At 42.9% G+C, this 21213-nt stretch overlaps 1 protein-coding gene and 1 long non-coding RNA gene across 2 annotated transcripts; both read right to left on the bottom strand.

Annotated features, from left to right (window-relative positions):
- Nucleotides 1-1826: 1826 nt before the first annotated feature.
- LOC119731886 (uncharacterized protein K02A2.6-like) lies at nt 1827-5897 on the bottom strand. Its single transcript, XM_038205170.1, has one exon. The coding sequence runs from the start codon at nt 5895-5897 to the stop codon at nt 1827-1829; it is 4071 nt and encodes a 1356-aa protein (XP_038061098.1).
- Nucleotides 5898-15548: 9651 nt separating this feature from the next.
- LOC119731597 lies at nt 15549-20966 on the bottom strand. Its single transcript, XR_005271472.1, has 3 exons — nt 20918-20966; nt 19542-19694; nt 15549-17142 (listed from the first exon to the last, which is right to left on the bottom strand). It is a non-coding gene; the product is annotated as an uncharacterized LOC119731597 (long non-coding RNA).
- Nucleotides 20967-21213: the final 247 nt, after the last annotated feature.

Here is a 21213-nt window from a genome sequence, read left to right as displayed (position 1 = left end):
AGGGTTCAATCCACGAGAAGCACGAGAGGGCGTCATTTATTGTGACCGTTTGGAGCAGTATTGTACACAACCAGAGGAGCAAAAAAACCTCCCGCGTGAGACATACAAAATATCGTCGCGTCAAAAAAACCAACTGGCATGACCGAATGTAATTACGATTAAGCGTCGCAAATTGAAAGCATACATCAAATACATCCGTGAGATATCGAGTGAAGTTACTGACGTCGTTGCTCTTAGACAGATTTATTGTACGCTTATTTCAACGGAGGATTACATGTGCAATATTCTGGGGAAAAGTATGGCTTTTAAAGACCTTAAATTAAAACAACAACGAACAGCCTCTGAGATAACCCCAACGCAGAAGGTTTATTCGGAGTTGCCATTACACATGTAACGCACAAAAACATGCGCCTGAATTATTGTCGGCACGCAAATAATTCCAAATTTGTAAAGTATTCCATAATTCCTTTCGTACTACGACGTACATCAAAGTAGCAAATGTAAAGAAAAGAAAAACACTTCGGAGTGATACAAAAAAAAAACACCCATAGTCAGTACATCTTTGATCATATGTCTTTTCGTGAATATAGGTAACGTACGTGAATCTTGTTTAATATGACTTATATGAGATTATTAGTATTTCAGCATTTTTACGAAAACCCTTATAATTAAGAATATTTTGATATCAACGCCACTCTCATGATCCATCGAAAATGAGTTGCTCACATTTTGGCACAATATTATATACATTCGCCGATGTCCTTGTCGGCCGTGCAGTAATCTACCGGTTCTGTGTACCATCATTTTTGCATGGTCTAGCTACATCTTGCGGCGAGAGATCGGAGGGTGGACAGGTCCAGACAGCCGAGTTGGCAAATCCAATCTTGATCATGCCTTGGGTGCTTGAACAGGAAACTATGGTGGCTTTTAAAGGGACATCGTATTGACGCCAATATTGACGCCAATATTCACGACATGGAGCCAAGTCGCAAATATTGACGCCAATATTGACGCCAATATTCACGACATGGACCCAAGTCGCAAATATTTACGCCAATATTGACGCCAATATTTACGACATGGTCTCCAAGTCGCAAATATTGACGCCAATATTCACGACATGGTCTCCAAGTCGCAAATATTTGCGCCAATATTGACGCCAATATTCACGACATGGACCCAAGTCGCAAATATTGACGCCAATATTTGTAGTGATAGCATGACAAGGTTTGTTCAGGTTCCCAGGCACTTGGACGTAGTGCGTTTATTCCGCCATGATGCAACAAGAGTATAGCCACATTACACACACTGTGTTCATGCGCTGTGCGCACAATATGAATATGTAGTTCCACATTAATATTACAACATCCTCCCCCCTTTGAAAGTACAATGTTGGATTCTAACATTTACTAGACAACTTTCCGCACAGGTTGAAAGTTAATGTGTTAATGTGGTAAGTTACTGAATAAAAATGATGGGTAAATAACAACTAATTGTGTTGCGTCTCTAATTTCTAATGTCTTCACATGTTTCTGGTGGGCTGGAACTTGAACTTCTATAAACGGCTCTAAACATCAAAAACTCTTAACATGTAACTATTAAAACTCTTCAACTGTAACTCCAAGTAACAGGTCTATGATTTAACGTTATATCGAAGGGTTACATGCTAGTCAAACTTTCATCCTCATCAAATTCTTGAGGTTAACTACCCTCAGTCGTTTAAGTAATCAAAAGTTTAGATAAAACAACTTGAAAAACGTTTAAACAATGAACACTCTGCAAGTATGATATTGTCATGGGCTTGGGGTATATTGGGTAAGATGGCCTTATTGCTGGATGTATCGCACTGGTCTGCGAATTACTCGGCCTGACCTTGTGGTCTGTGGAGTATCTCCGGTTGCCCTAGCTGCGTTGTTGCTATGATTTGGGAGTTTGTGCTGCTTACTGAGGTCTTTGGTTTTCTCAGTGTCTGCAAATCTGACACGCTTGGGAGTGATAGAGTGTCGTGAATCTGTCATCTCTCTGAGGTGGGATCGAGTACGTCTCAATATGCTACCGTTTGGGGTGGCGACTTTATACGACCTCGGCTCTCTACACACGGTTGTCACCTCGCCTGGCAGCCAAGCCCGAGAATCCTGATCAAGAATCCGGACCTTCTGCCCAACATGGAGAGGTGGGAGCTCATTGGCTGAGTATCTCCTGTCGTAATCTGCTTTCATTCGGTCACGCCTCTTGTCGTGGGCATCCTTCATTTCCTCGTGTCGTGCCTCAGTGTATGGGCGGCGGCTTGGCAAGCTTGTGCAAGGTGGCCTGCCAAACAGAATCTCGGCAGGAGACGGCAGTTTGGAATCAATGGGAGTAGCTCGCAAGTTCAGAAGTGCTTTATCAACATTCTGCTTCGACTTTTGGCATCTCTTTATGAGTGTCTTGACCGTCCGCACTGCACGTTCCACGAAACCGTTGGATTGTGGGTATCGAGGTGAAGATGTGATGTGACTTATGCCCCACGAAGCACACATGTCCTGGTACGGCGCTCCAACGAACTGTGGGCCATTGTCCGATATTATTTCTGCTGGCGCTCCGAACATGCCAAGTGTGCGGGATGTCACACCAGCTACCGTTGCGCTCTTGGTATCTCGCAGCCTGTGGACGACTGGGAACTTCGAGGTATAGTCGATGATCAGAAGAAAGTCATCTCCACCTATTTCAAACAGGTCAGTGCCTATCTTGGTCCATGGGGTGGATGGGATCTCATGGGGATGGAGGGGTTCCTTCTTCTGCTTTGGTTGGTTTTCTTGGCAGTATTCACATGCCCTTACAGCAATGTCGATGTCACGGCTGATGTTTGGCCAGTACACGGTTTCTCGAGCCAAACGTCGTGTTTTCTCGATTCCCATGTGTCCCGTGTGGAGCTGGGCCAGGATGTCTTGTCGTAGATCATCAGGGATTACTACTTGTTTCCCTTTGAAGATGACACCCCAGGATATTCCCAGTTCATCTCTGTAGGGCCAGTATGGCCTTAGATCTCTGGGTAGCTCCTTGATTTCGTCAGGCCAGCCGGCGTAGATAACTTGGGTTAGGGAACTCAGGGTTGGGTCACGCGCGGTCTGCACCTGCAGTTGGGTCTGCTTAGTCTGGCCAAAGTGAAGGAGATCGATGTGCTTGAGCTCTGGTCCTTCAATGACATCTATGCCACCGACCAGTCGGTCAAGGTGTATGTCTTCGTTCTTCTTCGGGTTTGGCAGTCTGCTCAAGGCGTCGGACAAGATCATTGTCGGTCCTGGCTTGTAGTGCACGGTGAAGTTATAGCCTTGCACTTTGATAAGTAGGCGTTGTAACCTTGGTGGTGCACTAGATAGGGGCTTCCTCCAGATCATTTCTAGCGGCTTGTGATCTGAGTATACCACAAACTCCTTCCCGAAGAGGTAGTTGTGGAAACGGGCTATGCCAAACACCAGTGCCAGCGTTTCTCTCTCTATATTGGAGTAATTTTTCTGCGCCGGTGAGAGACTTTTGGATGCAAAGGCAATAGGCTTGCCATGTTGAGTGAGGCATGCTCCCAGCCCTTTCTGTGAAGCGTCAACCTCAAGTACCGTTGGCATCTCAGGGTTGTAGTACTGAAGGCATGCGTCCGCTGTGATCGATAGCTTCAGTGCCTCAAACGCTGCTTGGTGGTCCTCCTGCCACACAAAAGGGATGTTTTTCTTGAGAAGATCTCGGAGGATCGCTGCCTTGTCTGCGAGGTTGGGAATGTACGCAGACACATATGTGATGAGACCAAGGAATTTTTGGAGGTCTTCCTTGTCCTGGGGGGTGGGGAGGTTGTGTATGTCCTCAACCCGCCCTGGGTCTGGCTGTACCCCGACGTCAGAGTATATGGACCCGAAGAAACTGATCTTCTTTGTCTTAATCCTGCATTTGGTGCTGTTGAATACAAGACCCTCACGTCCGGCAACCTCGAACAGGTTCCTAAGGTTGGCGTCGTGTTCCTCGTCAGTACGGCCGTAAACGACTATGTCGTCAGCTATACAGACACATCCGGGAACTTGGTCAACTATCTCGTCCATGCATTGCTGGAATATATCCTGGCTAATGGCGAGGCCAAATGGCAGACGCTGGAAGCAATACCGTCCGAACGGCGTCCGGAAGGTGGTGAGCTCCTGGGACTTCTCGTCAAGGTGAACGGCCCAATAACCGGCCTTTGCATCAAGTTTAGAGAAGACTCTGGCTTGGGAAAACTCTGGGTTGAGTTCCTCTAGCGTAGGGATTTTGTGGGGGCACCTGCGCAGGCTTTGGTTGAGACGCTTGGGGTCAAGGCACACACGAATGGAACCATCTTGCTTGAGGCTCGTGGTGATTGAACTGCACCAGTCTGTGTGATGCGCCACTCTCCTGATTACCCCCAGCGCCTCCATCTTGTCAATTTCCACTTTCAACTTTGGTTTGAGGTGCACACTGTATTTTCTGGGTGGGTCAATATGGGGTACCGCATCTTCTTTGAGGTACAATGTCGCCCTTCGTTTGAAACTTCCAATGGTGTCAAACTGATCTGGATACGCCTCCATCAGCTGCTCAATTGATTGTACTGACGTCAGTCTGGCAGCATGTATCGTCACGACTCCCATGTCACGGCACATGGGCAGACCTGCAATCACTGGGCCTGTGACGTCGACGACGTAGAATCTGTTCTCTGACCATGTAGGATCTTGGTATCTGCAGAGCAAATTGATGCTGCCCAGACAGGGTATCGGTGTTCCATTATATGCGGTTAACTTGGTTGTCACCGGTTTGACTTGGGATCTCCAAGTGTCTCCATACATCTGTCGTATGGTTCTGAGTGGAAGTGTGTTACCTCCAGCTCCGGTGTCTATCTTGACTTTAAGGCGGTGCTTGCCTTCAAGGTCAGGGCAAACCACATCAAGCATCCTGTAGGCTTCGTTACCCGTGTTATCGTTCTTCTTGTGGAAGTCTGGGACAGTGACAACGTGGAACACTTCCTCGTACGCATTGTCCGTGTATTCTAACTGATGGACATCTGTCTCCTGCTCAGTAGTGTTTGGTGTCGATGATTCATCCTTTTTTCGGCCCTTGGGCTTTCGTTGTTGGGGCCTTCTATCCCTGGAGGGACTGCGTCGTCTCTCCCCGGAGGGACTGCGTCTTCTCCGTGGTGACTTGGATCCTCTGCGTTGTCTGCTTCTAGCTCTCGTCTTTCTGCAACACTTGGACCAGTGCCCTTTCGCTCCACAGGCCTTGCAGGTATCATGGTATGCGGGGCACCGTCTGGGTGGGTGTGATAACCCACAGTTTCGACAAGCTCGACTCTTGGACCATATGGCGTTCACTGACGCCCCACCGGTCTCCATGGACTGTAAACTTTGCTTGCCGGCAACGATGGCTTCATACTTCCGCCCTTCGATGAGCATTTCGTCAATGCTGTAGCCAATGGGTCTGTCAAGCAGATCCTTTTGGAAGGACTCGGAGGGTGTAGAGGCTATCACGAGTTCAACTACTCGTTCAGTGAGTTCCTCCACAGTAAATTGACATTCAACAGCCTTCGCTCGGCACCTGTTGACGAACTCATCCAGGTGTTCTTTGGGCTTTTGTCGGTAACGCATCAGTTCCAAGCGGTGGATCCTGAAGTTTAGCTTCACCTTGAGTTGTTTTTCAAACAAATCCCACAGCTTGGATGGGTCGCGCTGCTCATCTTCAGTCAGGCTGGAGGCATTGATTTTCCTTAGACCCTCTTTTCCAACGGCTATCTTGATTTTGACTGCTTGTTTGGCTTGGTCTGTGATATCTTGGTCAGCAAGACATAATTCAATTCTCTGTCGGAAAATCTTAAATTCTTCTGCCAGATCACTGGCATCCCACTGCATTTCGGGGAATTTTGTGGCCATGGTTAACAAGGGACGGGCTGTGCCTGTGGGGAATCCACTATAATGGTAAGTATACAGGTGAGATAATATTGGTACTATATATTACCTTTTAAACAATGGGCATATAAAGACACAAACAATTTATGGCAATGTGATGCAATACTTAACACCAGTATATCATTATATAAACCAAGATACAATGTAAGTAAAGTTCAGTTTGAGTCTGGCATGCAGTATTGTTTGGAAAAAATCAGTCCAGTCGATCAATACTGTCCAATAGTTCAGGTTGCTGTTGTGTGGTTCCAGCACTCCTGCAGATCCAGCTGTTTTCCGGTAGATCCGGCTGTTGTCCGGTAGGTCCTGCTGTATTCCGGTAAGTCCTGCGGTAGATCCGGCCGTTTCCGGTAGATCCGGCTGTTTTCCGGTAGATCTTGCTGTTGTCCGGTAGGTCCTGCTGTATCCCGGTAAGTCCTGCGGTAGATCCGGCCGTTTCCGGTAGATCCGGCTGTTTTCCGGTAGATCCTGCTGATTTCCGGTGGATTCGGCTGTTTTCCGGTAGATCCTGCTGATTTCCGGTGGATCCGGCTGTTTCCCGGTAGATCCGGCTGTTTTCCAGTAGATCCGGCTATTTTACGGTATGTCCAGCTGTTTTCCGGTAGATCCAGCTGTTTGCAAGCTGCAGCGTTAATCGGCGGAACAATATGACTGGTTCGGCCGTGGTTCGCCTCAGGTGAGGTCAAAGGTCAAATCCCGATAAGCGTGTGCGCAGGGGTAGTTCCAGGGTATGGCTCGCCGGAACTGCTTTTATCAACAAGCTGCACACAAGTCAATGGCGTTCACATGCAAAACGCAAAGTTATGTACGGCATGTACACTCAGTGATACTTTGTCAATCAAAAGGTTCGGACAAAACACTTACAATCGCCCTGTCCTCTGTCCGTGACTGTCGATTGCATACGCTGACTCGGTCCCTCAGCACATGTACATTTACGATATGTGCTATGCGGCAAATTTCCCCTGATAAACTGAACGGGAAAACTGGGTCGCTTCCGGCCAGTCTGTGGTCGTTGCGGGTACAGTGTGGGCTGGCGCGTATAGGCTATCACGCGTCACGTTGGCCGCTGGTGAACGGGGCTCTTCGCGTGCAGTGTCGGCTCAGTCCGATCGCTGTCGATGTCGGCTGCTGGACATCGATCCGTGCTCTGTCCGTGGCGGTCTTTCGCAGGCGTTTGGCGTTTAGCTAGCACGATGCCTGGTCGCGGCGTATGTGCCGCATTTCAGTGTCCACTACCGCTGCCACCATGTAGTGATAGCATGACAAGGTTTGTTCAGGTTCCCAGGCACTTGGACGTAGTGCGTTTATTCCGCCATGATGCAACAAGAGTATAGCCACATTACACACACTGTGTTCATGGGCTGTGCGCACAATATGAATATGTAGTTCCACATTAATATTACAACAATATTGACGCCAATATTCACGACATGAACCCAAGTCGCAAATATTGACGCCGATATTGACGCCAATATTCACGACATGGTCTCCAAGTCGCAAATATTGACGCCAAAATTGACGCCAATATTCACGACATAGCCTCCATGTAGCAAATATTTGCGCCAGTATTCACGCCAATATTCACGACATGGTCTCCATGTCGCAAATATTGACGCCAATATTGACGCCAATATTCACGACATGGCCCAAGTCGCAAACCCACTCAGCGTGAATATTCTCTCTTTTTTTAGCAACCTAGGTAGCGATTCAAGCAACTTGTCTGGCGCAACCTACTCTACAGCACACACGTTTTAATATTGTGTTTGTGTTAGCGCGAACTTCCTTCGCTGCAAGGACACGGACGTCCCAAAAGTGCGACCGTAAGGTCAGAGCCAAATTGTGTTAAATGCACATAAAAAATCTGTCAGATTTATCAAAAATCTGCCAAATTCCCCAGAATTACTCGAAATACACTATAAACACTTAAAATCACATGTAGATTGGTAGTATTACCTTAATTAAGGTTCAACTCACATTATAAACAATCTATAGTCACATAAAGATGTTATGAAATTATCCCGTTAATTTCGGGCAAAACGGGGATCCGGCCACGACGACGTTTCCAGTGAACTTCAGCACCTAGACCCAGAGTTGTAACGAGTCACTGATTTTTGTGACTCGAGTTGAGTCGAGTCATTTTAAAGAAGTGACTCGAGTCGAATCATTTTAAAGAAGTGACTCGAATCGAGTCGAGTCATTAGGTCAAAAGGTCGAGTCGAGTCGAGTCGAGTCAAATATTTAGCTCGAGTCAGTCCGAGTCACGATTATTTGAACACTATGTATACCAAAATTTATAAAAGGAGGCCATTAACTTAAGCGAGCGTTCCAATCCAAAAGCTTTATAAGAAATCGCCCAAAACCAACGATGAAACAGCGAATTAGAAAATGTGTTTACAAATCTGGTTCCCGGATAGTAATTTGTGCATTCTAGAACCAAATTAGGTTGGAGTCTGTGACACTCGTATATTTGTACATGATAGTAATTTGTGCATTCTAGAACCAAATTAGGTTGGAGTCTGTGACACTCGTATATTTGTACATGATAGTAATTTGTGCATTCTAGAACCAAATTAGGTTGGAGTCTGTGACACTCGTATATTTGTACATGACTGCTATTCGCAAAGTAAAGTGAGCATAAATTTTGCACCGTCATTGCAAATACTTTTCGCAAAGTTGCGCTTTTTATTTTTGGGACTCGATTAGCCTTCGCTTGAGTCGAGTCGAGTCTTCTGATGAGGGACTTGAGTCGTCTTGAGTCATTTGCTTGCAGTGACTCGTGTCAAGTCGAGTCATTTACCCTTAGGGACTCGAGTCGAGTCGAATCACCAAAAATTGTGACTCGAGTCGGACTCGAGTCGAGTCATTGACTCGAGTCATTACAAAGTTGTAATGACTCGAGTCAACGACAGTCGAGTCCGACTCGAGTCCGACTCGAGTCACAATTTTTGGTTACTTGACTCGAGTCCGACTCGAGTCACAATTTTTGGTTACTCGACTCAAGTCCCTAAAGGTAAATGACTCGACTCGACTCGAGTCACTGCGAGCAAATGACTCGACTCGACTCGAGTCACTGCAAGCAAATGACTCGACTCGTTCCTCATCAGAAGACTCGACTCGACTCGAGCGAAGGCTAAAAAGACTCGATCGAGTCCCAAAAATTAAAAGCGCAACTTTGCGAAAAGTATTTGCCTAGACCAGCCAACCTGTCCCATTATGCCAGGGTTTCTTTGAAAGGATAGAAGCTTTTTTAAACAATATATGTACCATTTTTTGTTCAAATTTGCTGTTCAAATTTGCTGTTAAGTTTTTGTTCAAATTTGCTGTTCTCATCAAATCAAATTGACAACCATTTTTGCAGAATTGCCAGTGCCAGAAATCTGCCCCCCAAAATCCATTCTGTCAAATTTTCTGTCAAACTCTCGTTTCTTACAAAAATTCTCTCAAAGTTAGCCGAAAATCGGCTAAAACGGTCACCTTGCGTCCAATGTACAGGTACATCCATGGCTCGCGCTGCGCCTCACGACGAACGTTCAGCCATAGATAGGTGTGTCTGGGTGCCAGACTGTGTGGGTAATGGACACCCCAAGTTGCTGTGAAAAAAATTCACGCCTGAGTGGGTTTGCGACTTGGGCCAAGTCGTGAATATTGGCGTCAATATTGGCGTCCGTTTATTTGCGACTTGGGTTCATGTCGTGAATATTGGCGTCAATATTGGCGTCAATATTTGCGACTGGGAGACCATGTCGTGAATATTGGCGTCAATATTGGCGTCAATATTTGCGACTTCGGTTCATGTCGTGAATATTGGCGTCAATATTGGCGTCAATATTTGCGACTTGGGTCCATGTCGTGAATATTGGCGTCAATATTGGCGTCAGTATTTGCGACTTGGGTCCATGTCGTGAATATTGGCGTCAATATTGGCGTCAATATTTGCGACTTGGCTCCATGTCGTGAATATTGGCGTCAATATTGGCGTCAATATTTGTGACATGGGGGCCATGTCGTGAATATTGGCGTCAATATTGGCGTCAATATATATGTGCGATATCCCTTTAAAGCCACCATAGGAAACCGAAACAAGTTTGTAATGTGCGCTAGATTGTTGAGAAGCTGTCAACATTAGCCTATTTGAGATATAGCAGACACGAGGATATTTGGGTAAAATCCTTTGAATTAAATTTTATGCAAACCAAATAGCGCCCTTCTGCGTGTCCGCCATATTTCAAATGGGCTAACTGAGGTACGCCTACATAGAATAAATGATTACGTACATGCAAATATAGTCCCCCGGACATCTTTGTGAAAGAGATTAGCGGTGCCCAGCGCCCGGCCTTGGGTGGGCACGAGTCTGCTCTTCTCGTATTCGAATGAACGCTTTGCACCGAGTCTATTGAAATGGATGCATTAACACGAAAAAAAAAACACTACTTGAAAAACAATTCCCAACGCTGGTCGGCCGACCAGCGTTGGAAATTGATACAAAAATATCACTTTTCTTGAAAATGTCAGCACATCATGCAGGTGCCGTGATTTTACACGATGCTTCAGACTGTCATTCACTAACAAAATTCCAGTAAGATCTTTCATAATTATTTGGTAGACTAAAGTTTTGTTTTCTGATGTTTACAAATGCTGTAAAATGTAATAGCAATGTGGTACGCATTAGTTGAACGTATGCCCATAAAGTACGCCGCACCACAGTGCCTGCGCGATGTCCATGCAGTTGGATATGTTGCATGTCAAGATGGGCAAACGTTGCTAACTAAACTTCAGACAATTTCTTGACTTCTGACAATGTGACGGACTGTCTCAATATAACTCAGTTATCGCGTTGTAGGTGAACATCTTTAGCGATCTCCCAATTCGATTTTTATATGGATGACAGCCGCACTCGACGTATATGGCTAACATTCATCCAGAAATAATGAATGCACACTATTGTGTCCCAAATCTCCAAGCCTCTCAAATCCGCCGTCCGTGTATTGTGTTTTCCACGCACCAACACTCGTGTGTGAAAATTATAAAAGGCGATGGTGAGCTCATTCATTATTGATAGAATTATTGACCAAATTAGATCAATTACCGCACGTGAAAAGCTGACTAATCCCTAGAAATAACAACGTCTGCTACACTAGGAGTGCTATTCGTAACAACCATAAGCCGTGTAAATACGACTGTTCATGCGCTACACATAGGCCTATTCGGAATTTTTTCAACAATGTGGGGGTAGGACTACGTGTATACATGAAATTGACGTAAAACTAATATGCATACACAGTGGTAAGTGTAACATAAATAAACCCTAGTGACAACTTCAAGAATGTGAGATGGCAAAATCAATCAATTTGAGGCGCTGAAAAAATGAGGCGCTGAAGTTAGGACCTGCATAGAGAAAAAAACGCAAATGATCGTTTCCTGCGATGTGATGTGGTGTCACAAATCTAACTTCCAAACAAATTTAACCTTTTTAAAGCTAAGTTGTACAAACAACCACATCATAAGCCTTTTTCAATGCTTCATATTCCTATTCATAAATAGTCACAAAACACTGTTCTGTTTGATGAACAACTCATAAGACCTCAGTAAGTGCCGTGTGCACGGACTGCAGCCCGGAAGAATGTCTAGTATTTTCCTCTCGATATATTTTATCACGATGCAAGTGTAAGATCGCACCAGTATTAATTCGATCAGTGTTTTGCTAGAGGTTTCCCTTGTAATTCCATAATTCGTGCTGGCATTCTTGACAGTCCTGTAAATGCCATGGAGTCCAAAGGGCGACCGATTGTCGGGTATTAGGCTTGGTGATGATACGCACTGACTCATAACAGTTAGGGCCTACTTGTAACAGCTTGGTTTTTTAAAGTCCCCACAACGTGACGGATTATGGTAATTGTTGGTGTTGTTTAATGCTGACAGAAATTGTCAATTGGATTTTTTTCAGGTATTAAAAAAAAGTCAAGAAAAATAGTAATTGGAGAAATTTGACAAATACACATAACTGTTGATCAGGCGAAAATCTTGATTACAAAATGCATCAACCGGTATCTATACTCTCCTCTTTTGATCCCGACGGGAAAAACTGACAGGACATTCAACACAGATATCTGCAAAACATCCATATGTTGTATATAACTTTTAGAATTTCTGCAATGAACAGCCACACTATATCGTGTTATAAGTGTCCCGCGCATTTGAAATATTTACACTTTGAGTTTGTGTGCGTGTAACATGTTTTTCGAGAAAAAAAATTGGGGGGGGGGGATGGATATCCTTCTCACAATTGTCAGAAAGGGTATAGCCTTATCGATTACATTAAAGTTATTCTAAAAATCCGTCATATCTTCAGTATTTCTCACGTGCAAACCTGACCGATATGGAATTGAATTAGCATTTTGATCGTGGCCATTGAAAGAAGCTACGCCACGCACGATGCTGGGCAATAGTCTCTCTGCAGGGGGAATCTGCACGAGTCTTATACTGGCAGATAGAATGCGACATGTGTTGGCACATTTCATGATTCAATTCAGAGTTATATATAGCTTTGACTTTCATAGCTAGCATGGCTGACAGTATAATATGGTAATCGGGAACAGGCCTCATTTCACGGCCATCATACGGTCTTTTTTTCCTTAGATTATATTTCAGACGGGTAAAGTCGGAGTTGACTGTTCATAATGCACAGTCTTAATCGGTCATCAGGATTCAAGTCAGGATAACTCTTCGAATTCAGTTCATCGTAAATTGAAACGTGTCTGTTGCTGGTAATGCATAAGTTTGTTCTTTATTAGTTTGCGATTCTTTCGAATGACCCCTGTGACTGCGGTCTTCAAGGCCTTGAAATGTTATTACTGTAATAGGTTGCTCGTGACATCATCATAGTGTCGTATATAACACTCGCAGTTCTCTCGCATCAGCGGATCGATTTCAGTTGATTTGTCTGGGCAGGCCTTTCAATTGCCGTGCTATATCCTTGTCAGCGATTCTTTCGGGTGAATCCTTCAACAAAAACTCATTCACAGAGAAAGGATTTCAAATGTCCAGTTATAATGAGACCAGTAGGCAACCAATGACCCTTTAGTTTAAATGAATGTGCGCATGCTTATGATTCTGACATCATGAGTTTCTTGATGCCCGCCAGAGTTGTGTCTTCCGAGGAATACAGGATGATCCTATGGATGATAAACACAAGACACGGACGCATAAACAAACCTGAAAAATCGCTGGAATTATTCAACAACAGATGTGAGTACCGTCATATTTACGAACAGTTCCATATACAAGCTTATAGTTAAAAAAACTCATAGCCATAGAAGTTTGTGTTTTGAAGATATTAAGATTATATTGGATGGAACCCGACAGTGTTTTAGCGAAAGTGTACTCATTCAAGTCAACCACTGAGGTAATCAAGTGGCAACATGGTCCTTGACGGGCACCCAACGCCAAACTTAACAATCGGAGCTAATAATCGAATGGACAGATCGTGATAAGGACTGCTTTGCCTGGCTGTAGTCAGCAGGGGTGACCAGGGTAAAGAATGACAGTTTTAGACTCCCATCGCTGAGAGGAGAAAGAGTGGCAATCCCTAAAGAATCTTCTTGCTTTGTGAGTGTCATAAGACATAAAGAAAAGCAAGTTGTGTACACATCAGAGGAGATGGCTCAATCCGAACGGTCAATTGTGGAGATGGGTATTAAGAAAGATTTGGATTACATCATAGACGATCTCAAGAGTAGTTCTCAGGGGGAGGTGAAGACTAAAAAAACTGTATGTGCTGTGACCAGCACCCCGGTGATAAGACACAATGTTTCTGCTAAAAGCCAGTCCGCAGCAACAAAGAGGAGAAATCAGCCCAGTCTTAGTGCCAAACAACTCAGCTCATTGGAAAGCAAAGCTACTACAGCTTTACATGTCATCAGACAAGCTTCAGTCGCTACAAATCAGCTCCAGAAATCCTACATAGCACATTGCCCATCAAGATCATCGTCTTCCCATTTACAACGTCACATCTCCGGTGACATGTCCCAGTCCGCTATGGACACAGCATCATCATCAACGACATCTCGAAAGAAGCACCGTGGGAAATTGACAAGTAAGAAGGAAAAGAAATATAAGCAAAATCACGGAGATAGGCGTATTGTCAATGAAGATGAAGACTGGATACAAGGGATCAAAGTCCGACGACCGAGTCCGCAGCGTACCCTTATGTCCACTATTAGCGGGTCTGTCAGCCCAGACTGTGGACGACGAAGAAGCAGGCAACTTGATGACTTGATGACCACTAACTCATCGCTGGAAATTCAGAAGATAGCCCAATCCAAAAATGAGAGATCTCAAAGATCCGGACCGGACAGATCAAAAACTCAAACAGAAAGGGACAGCTCGAACATATTAAGCAGCAGTACCCCTGAAAAATCCGCAAAAGACCTCCACCAACTCATTGCCATCAGACCAGGCGCCGTTCAAGCAGCAGCAGAGTCGGTGAGGTACAACTCACGAGGTGTACAGACAACCAAGGAGAATGATAACGATGACGGGGAAAGCAAGATCACTGCCCAGGAAATGATTGCTTCCAAAACAGAATTGGAAAAGTTGAGAAAGGAAAATGAATCCCTGAGGAGACAGTTGGAAGAAGCTGCTGATTGGGAGATGCAGGTGATGAGAGCATACAAAACACTTGCTGAGAAGCATCATTATAGCTGTAGACGTGAAGAGACATCAAAGAGTGACATCATAACAGGTAAGTTATCCAGACGCTTTGAGCTCTTTGCATCGTGTTGAAACAAAAGCGAAAGCTGCACTTGAAAAAAATATTTCGCATGACTGCTTGGCGTTGAGACTATAGGAAGGTTGCTAAGCGCAATAATGCTTGGTAGTGCATCACAGAACACTCTTTCATTCCAACTGTGCAAAGGGCCAATGTCACATGACCTTACTGACCCATTTATAATCGCTTTGCCTTAAAGTCGTCGAATGTTATAAAACATGAGTGTATTATTCAAATATGATAGTTAAACTCAACTCACTTTTTTATGTCTAGGCTTCAATATTCAGTGTATAAGCGCCGAGCCATTTAAACGTCTTGTTATCTCACTCAAGATCTTCGAAAAATATCAAATTAGTACTTGTATATTTTTGCATATCGCACGTGTAAAAAATAGTTTCGATTTGTCGCCAAATTTGTAAACCATCACTTGAATAAGTGTTAACGACAGAAGGGAACTACTGGTGCATCCCAGAATGTGCAACGGGGGCCATGCTCCCATTTTTCTTTCGTGAATATTTAAAGAAAGCCAAAAAATGGGGGAAAGAGCGCCCTAGGTCAAATGAGGTTCAGCCCCTCCCACTTTTGAATTTGGAATAAAAATCCATGAATCCATATATCCGACAGTCAACAGGTTCAAAAACAAGTGATATAAAGAGCTGTCTCTGGCTATAGATCAAGTGAAGCATAGCCTTCAAAACAGAGGTTAATTCAGGTCATTGCTGTTAATTCAAAATACTGTTTTTCCTCTTCTTCATGACAAAACACTGCATATAGGCCTATACTAAGGCACTCAAAACCATGGTATTTCATGCACATAAATGAAGCTTTTATTTTAAGTGGAAGATATAACTTTTCTAGGAGTAAAGATGTTCATATATAACACAGCATAAGGCATGACATACAACGTCAAACTATTACACCCATCTGAAGAAGTTACTCTTAAGTTGATTTTCCCTGCGTATTATATATTCGGCCTGCCTAAAATGTGAGGTTTTTACTGCATACCACCAAAAGGCACCGTGTTTTCCGAGTCTTCAAAGTCAGGTGTCTAAAAATAATGATAGGTTTTGATAGACTCGGGTTATCTTGATAATAATAAAAAGTGTATGTTAGATCATTATGAGGAACGTATCTTTATAACTAATACTGTATTTTCCAATCCATTTCAATTTAATTTGAAAAAAAATGTTCCCTCATAAATCAGCATTCAATCTTCATAAAGAATCATTTCATCAGCTGAGAATTTACCAAACAAATCATTTCATTCAAGTTAAAGAAAAGATTGGTATTGTTCATTCAATTTCACCGATCGCGGTAAAAAGTTTGATGAAGTGTCACATAATATTGACACCCCTTTTTACATCTTTATTTTCACATTGGTTTCGTATTTGACATTTACCGAAATCAAGGAGAAAAATGAAAAAATCCTTTGTTCTGTGTAATCAATCACATGGCCAAACACCAAATTGTTTTATTAATTTCATAGTTATGAGTATAATTAGATTGTTTAAGTATATATACGTCATTGTCTTCTAGTCAAGTAAGGCTTGAAACCGGCGGAACACGTTTGTAATGAGAAGAAAATACAAAGAAGGAAAATATTATAAGATGAAGGTGTCTTCAGTGTAAAACGTATAACGCACACAACAATTAAAAGGAAATTGGCAAGGAACCCTGTTCATGCAATAAGCTGCTCCAAGAGCTCATATTGGTTTGAATTTCATAAGATAGGACTGGCAAAGAGAGAGGACTGCCAAAATTGCGACCACCAGAAAAAAAAAATTAAGGACCGCGTGCAATCAAGAGGGTGCGGTCAATCTAAATAATGATTTTGAATAGAAATGAGAGATGGGAGAACGGAAGAGGATTAGTATTATTCCACAAATGAACAGACTAAAGGATAAATAAGACGATTGTTTGGCTTAAACAAAGCAACAAAAGGAAACTGGAATTATAAGCGAATATAAGTAATTTTAAAATTATTACGTTTTAACGAGATGGCTACTCTATCTGTAACTTATTACCGGTAGTTTTTATTAAGCTAATTCTTTTTTTTTTTTTCTTTTTTTTTTACTGTACATTACTCATCGATGTTGGCGTTTTCATTGATCAGGCGTGTTGTAGTTCTTTAAGTTTCGATTTACTTTCCGGATTGTTGATATAAGGGCTGTCTGTTGGTGAATCTCTCTTAGTTGGGGGCGCCCTGTCTTTTGGCAAATCTCTTTGCATAGACGTTGCCCTGTTGGTTGACGGAACCCTGTCTTTTGGCAAATCTCTTTGCATAGACGTTGCCCTGTTGGTTGACGGAACCCTGTCTTTTGGCAAATCTCTTTGCATAGGGGTTGCCCTGTTGGTTGACGGAACCCTGTCTTTTGGCAAATCTCTTTGCGAAGTAGCCCCGTCGCCTTGCGTCAGGGGCGTCTTGGCTGGCATCTCTCTCATTGACTATAAATGAAAACAAACAATAGTGTAAGAATGGTCTTCCAACGGTACAATATTCCCCTGTGATTGAACAGAATGACTCTGTAGGATAAAAGGCAACTTTCGGAAAATACAAGCCTAATTTGGATAAAGCCTTGCAGAGAATGAGGCAGGATAATAATTATTTAATAAAAAAACAACAGGTATTTAACTTATATAACATTTCTAAATGAAGGTGAGCTGTATGATGTCATGGTCAGGATGGGGGACCCATAATGAGGTCATTTTGCCCTGGATTAGGGTGAAATCACAGTCGTTGAGTGGATATGTAGTTTTCTGCGGGGCGTAAATCCGGTGGGGGTATGGAGGTATATATCCCTCTAGTTTTGAGATATTTTTCTGACTTCCTCATAACCAAATTTATTAAATAACAATGAAAACTGGAGAAAAAGTACAAAAGCTTAAAATGTGCCGTTTTGATATAAGCCCGAGTATACATAATGATGTACATCTGTATACTGAACGGGTGTCCATCGAGCTTCGACTGAAGTGGTTCTTTTTTCAGACTATATCGGAAATGAGAGTGATTTTCACTCTAAACGTGTAGTCCCTAATTTCACTCTTTGGAATTTAGAGAGAACGTTCGTTTGACTTCTTTTAACAGCATGTTCAACTCCACTGGTTTATATTTTATATTTAGGCAGTTGGGTGTTGTCTTCTTCTATTTTTTCTTTTTCTTTTCTATTTTTTAGTTCAGAAATGCATTTTAAAAATTGGATGTAAGAAAGGGGGCACCATGATGAAGAGTGGGAGACGGACTCTCAGTGTTTTCGTGTATCGGATTTTTTTTATTTCCAATTTTCCATGCATTCATTATTTGGGTATCCTGATAAGAACATTATTTAAATCAGTCATAGGCCCATATGATTTACCGAAAAATCTACCGTTTGTTGTCACTCTTTAACCATTCTATTGGACATTCCAATCATTCAATCATGCACAATACGTCGGGTGCCCGGCAGAAGGGCATATGAGCGTTCTGACGCAAAAATCATTTTAAAGAAAATTGCATTGAAAGGTCCCATTGTTCCCCCGCGCGCATTTTGTATCCAATGCTCTCCTACACGTAATATAAATCGTACGAATGTGAAATTTGTCACACGTATGAATCATAAGTTTTGGAACAACTATACACGTTAATTTCTGACGAAAATGTTTAAATCTCATTAAAATGGAGGCAGTTTTCAGCATATGCCCTTTTGCTGGGAACATTTTGGTCATTACGCGCTATTGCATAAGGGCATATGCACATATGCCCTTCTGCCGGGCACACTATATGATACAACACCTGAATAAATCCCCGTCATTTGATTGGTGGATCGTTGATCACATGTCATTGAATTATTCGTACCAACGCACGGAGCCCGCATGGCGCGCAGCGCACAGTGCAATGGAAGTTCTATTGCACGGTGAATAGAACTTCCATTGCACGGACTGGTGTCACTGCTGCCGGTGGTGGCGCTGGTTTAAATCGAGATAAATTGAATACGAATGTTCTCAACCTGTTGCACAGTTTGCATTATTAATATAAATATGATGAACTTGTCGAACTTTTAAACAGTTTTTAACCTGAATAAATTGGCTATTAAAAGTCAACCAATCAGATGACAAGGATTTATTCAGGTGTTATATAAAACAAATTATGAATGTTTCACGTTCGTGCAATGGAAAGAATAAATGTTCCATTCCACGAGGCGAAGGAACATTTCATCTGTCACCTCATGAAATTATTCTTACCATTGCACTCACAAACATTCATTGTTTGTATAATATCCAATTCAAATTTGCCTGTCGTTCAGGAAGACTGGTTCTGTATTTGGACTTTGAATGTAGGGACAGGTAGCGGGTAAAGAATCTTGAAACATTACAATGAAGGAGGCTTTCCTGCTAATGTATGCAAATTATATGCAGAAATAGGCTAGATCTGATTCCCGCCCCTAAATACAAAATCACAACGATAGTGTTAGTGCCGGGCAAGCCTATTGCAAAATGGCAACAAGGCTACCACGAATGTGCAATTTTTCGTGGTGATGAGCTTCGATTTTCGCTGAATTCGAAAGTGTCTCGGGCAACTATCAACAAAAAGAGGGGCACTGCTTTTCAGTATTGGAAACCTGTATTTGAGAGGCTGGACAGTTGCCTTCGTGGAGACGCTGTCGATTTTGCGTACTGGTTATGGTAAGCCTAGTTTATGCAACTGTCATCCATGGGCAAAGCTGCAAACATTATATTATAAACAAGTGGGCATGTAGAATCATGCCATGGAGGTTTGACAAATCAGGAATCGTGAAGCGCGTTCCTTATATGAAACTCGTATAATAAAGATATTTGGTGAATATTTAAATTGCAGTTGATATAGTTACCACAATCGGTCTCGTCCTCCCCGTCCGTGCAATCGACAATTACATCGCAATGCCACTCAGCAGGAATTGTCACACCGTCGTTACAAATGAAGAAATCGTCAGCTATGAATGATGGATATAATGCTGACTCCTCAGGAATGGGGGGAAAGGTCCCTGAAGAGAGTGATATACGGCATTATTAAAACCCTACCTGGACCTTACACAGTGGTTTCCAAACACTAAGGGTATCTGTATTTAATTCATAAGAGATGAAATTGAGGGCGCATGGCAAATACTGCTCTGTTAATATTTCCAAGCAAATGTTGCTATCTTTCAAATCGTGTTGACTAAAAAGGTAGACAGTTTTTTCCCACCGGTCACCCGGACGCGAATTATTTTTTTCCCTAACAACAGCCGCAAAACATGGTTGTTGAGCGCCCTCTACGATACTTTTATGATACGTACGCATGTAGTATTATAACCATGAATTTCCAGGATTTGTCGCGCAGTTCGATAGCTCAATTGGATGGGATTGTGATTTTGTACCGCGAGGTACCCTCGCGGTATGGGTTCGAATCACCATTTTTTACCCGAATTACTTTCTTTTCTAATCTAAGGCTTTATGAAGGATTTTTTTAATGGCAAATAAAGACCTTCTAACTTTATATTTTTTCTCATGTTTTTAAGAGAAGTAAAGTCCAAAACGTCGTAGAGTACGCCCCATGCGGATGTCGTTTGGGGGAAAAAAAATCGCCACCCGGACACCATCTTCCTATGAGGGCGCTGTTAAAAGCAGACAAATATTGGCACCATTGGACAATAGGTGGCGCTTTTCATGGTGGCACAATAAGGGTGCAGACCCATGACTCCTATAGACTTAAGTGATAATTACGCGTATTTCCAAAACTTATTAACAGTACTCACAGTAACAGTACTGTTTTGTGTAAATTTAAAAATAAAAATTGTTATAATTTACCTAGTCAGTTTTCCTTTGTAGTTCATTTCAAAAATGTGTACACAAAAAAAAAATGAAAAATTCAAAAGCCGTATCCTGTCTCTATTTCCCAAGGTCTGCATCGTGACTTTGGGCGTAATCCCTGGCTGCATGGCATACTGGTTTATGGCTTCTAACTAGCGCCTCTTGAACAATTATATTGACAAATCGGGGAACTGTTTACATAGGGCTGGATTGCTCAGTTGGTAGAGCACCGGAACGGCAATCCGGAGGTCACAAGTTCAAACCCGCTCTCAATTTCTTTGCTCAACGTTTTACAAAAATAGTTTTTATTTTGCTGAATTGAAAGAAGCGTATATACCCGTTCAACTTATATGAATCAAAAATAGCAATCGTAATGAACCTAGACACCAGCTATATTAAGTGCGTCTATTATGCTCACCTTCTAGGGCTTTCTTCTCTCTCGGCTCTGGTAGTGCAAAGCAACTTTCTGCAGGAGAAAACCAGTTCAAATGGATACTTGACAATCAATTGATGTGTTGTGGGCTCTGCCACATGTGAAAACTACGGTGGCTCGTATTCGCCAATTTGTTGCGCATGTCCTTTTTTCTTATGGCGTTATATCGCCGTACTATGGCGTTATATCGCCGTACTATGGCGTTATATCGCCGTACTATGGCGATATAACGCCGTATTTTATTGCGTTATAACGCCGTATTTTATTGCGTTATGTCGCCG

Source organism: Patiria miniata, unplaced genomic scaffold (assembly GCF_015706575.1).
Source record: "Patiria miniata isolate m_02_andy unplaced genomic scaffold, ASM1570657v1 HiC_scaffold_24, whole genome shotgun sequence".
Lineage (NCBI taxonomy): Eukaryota > Metazoa > Echinodermata > Asteroidea > Valvatida > Asterinidae > Patiria > Patiria miniata.
Note: the sequence above shows the minus strand (reverse complement) of the source record. Positions and strands in the feature narration are given on the sequence as shown.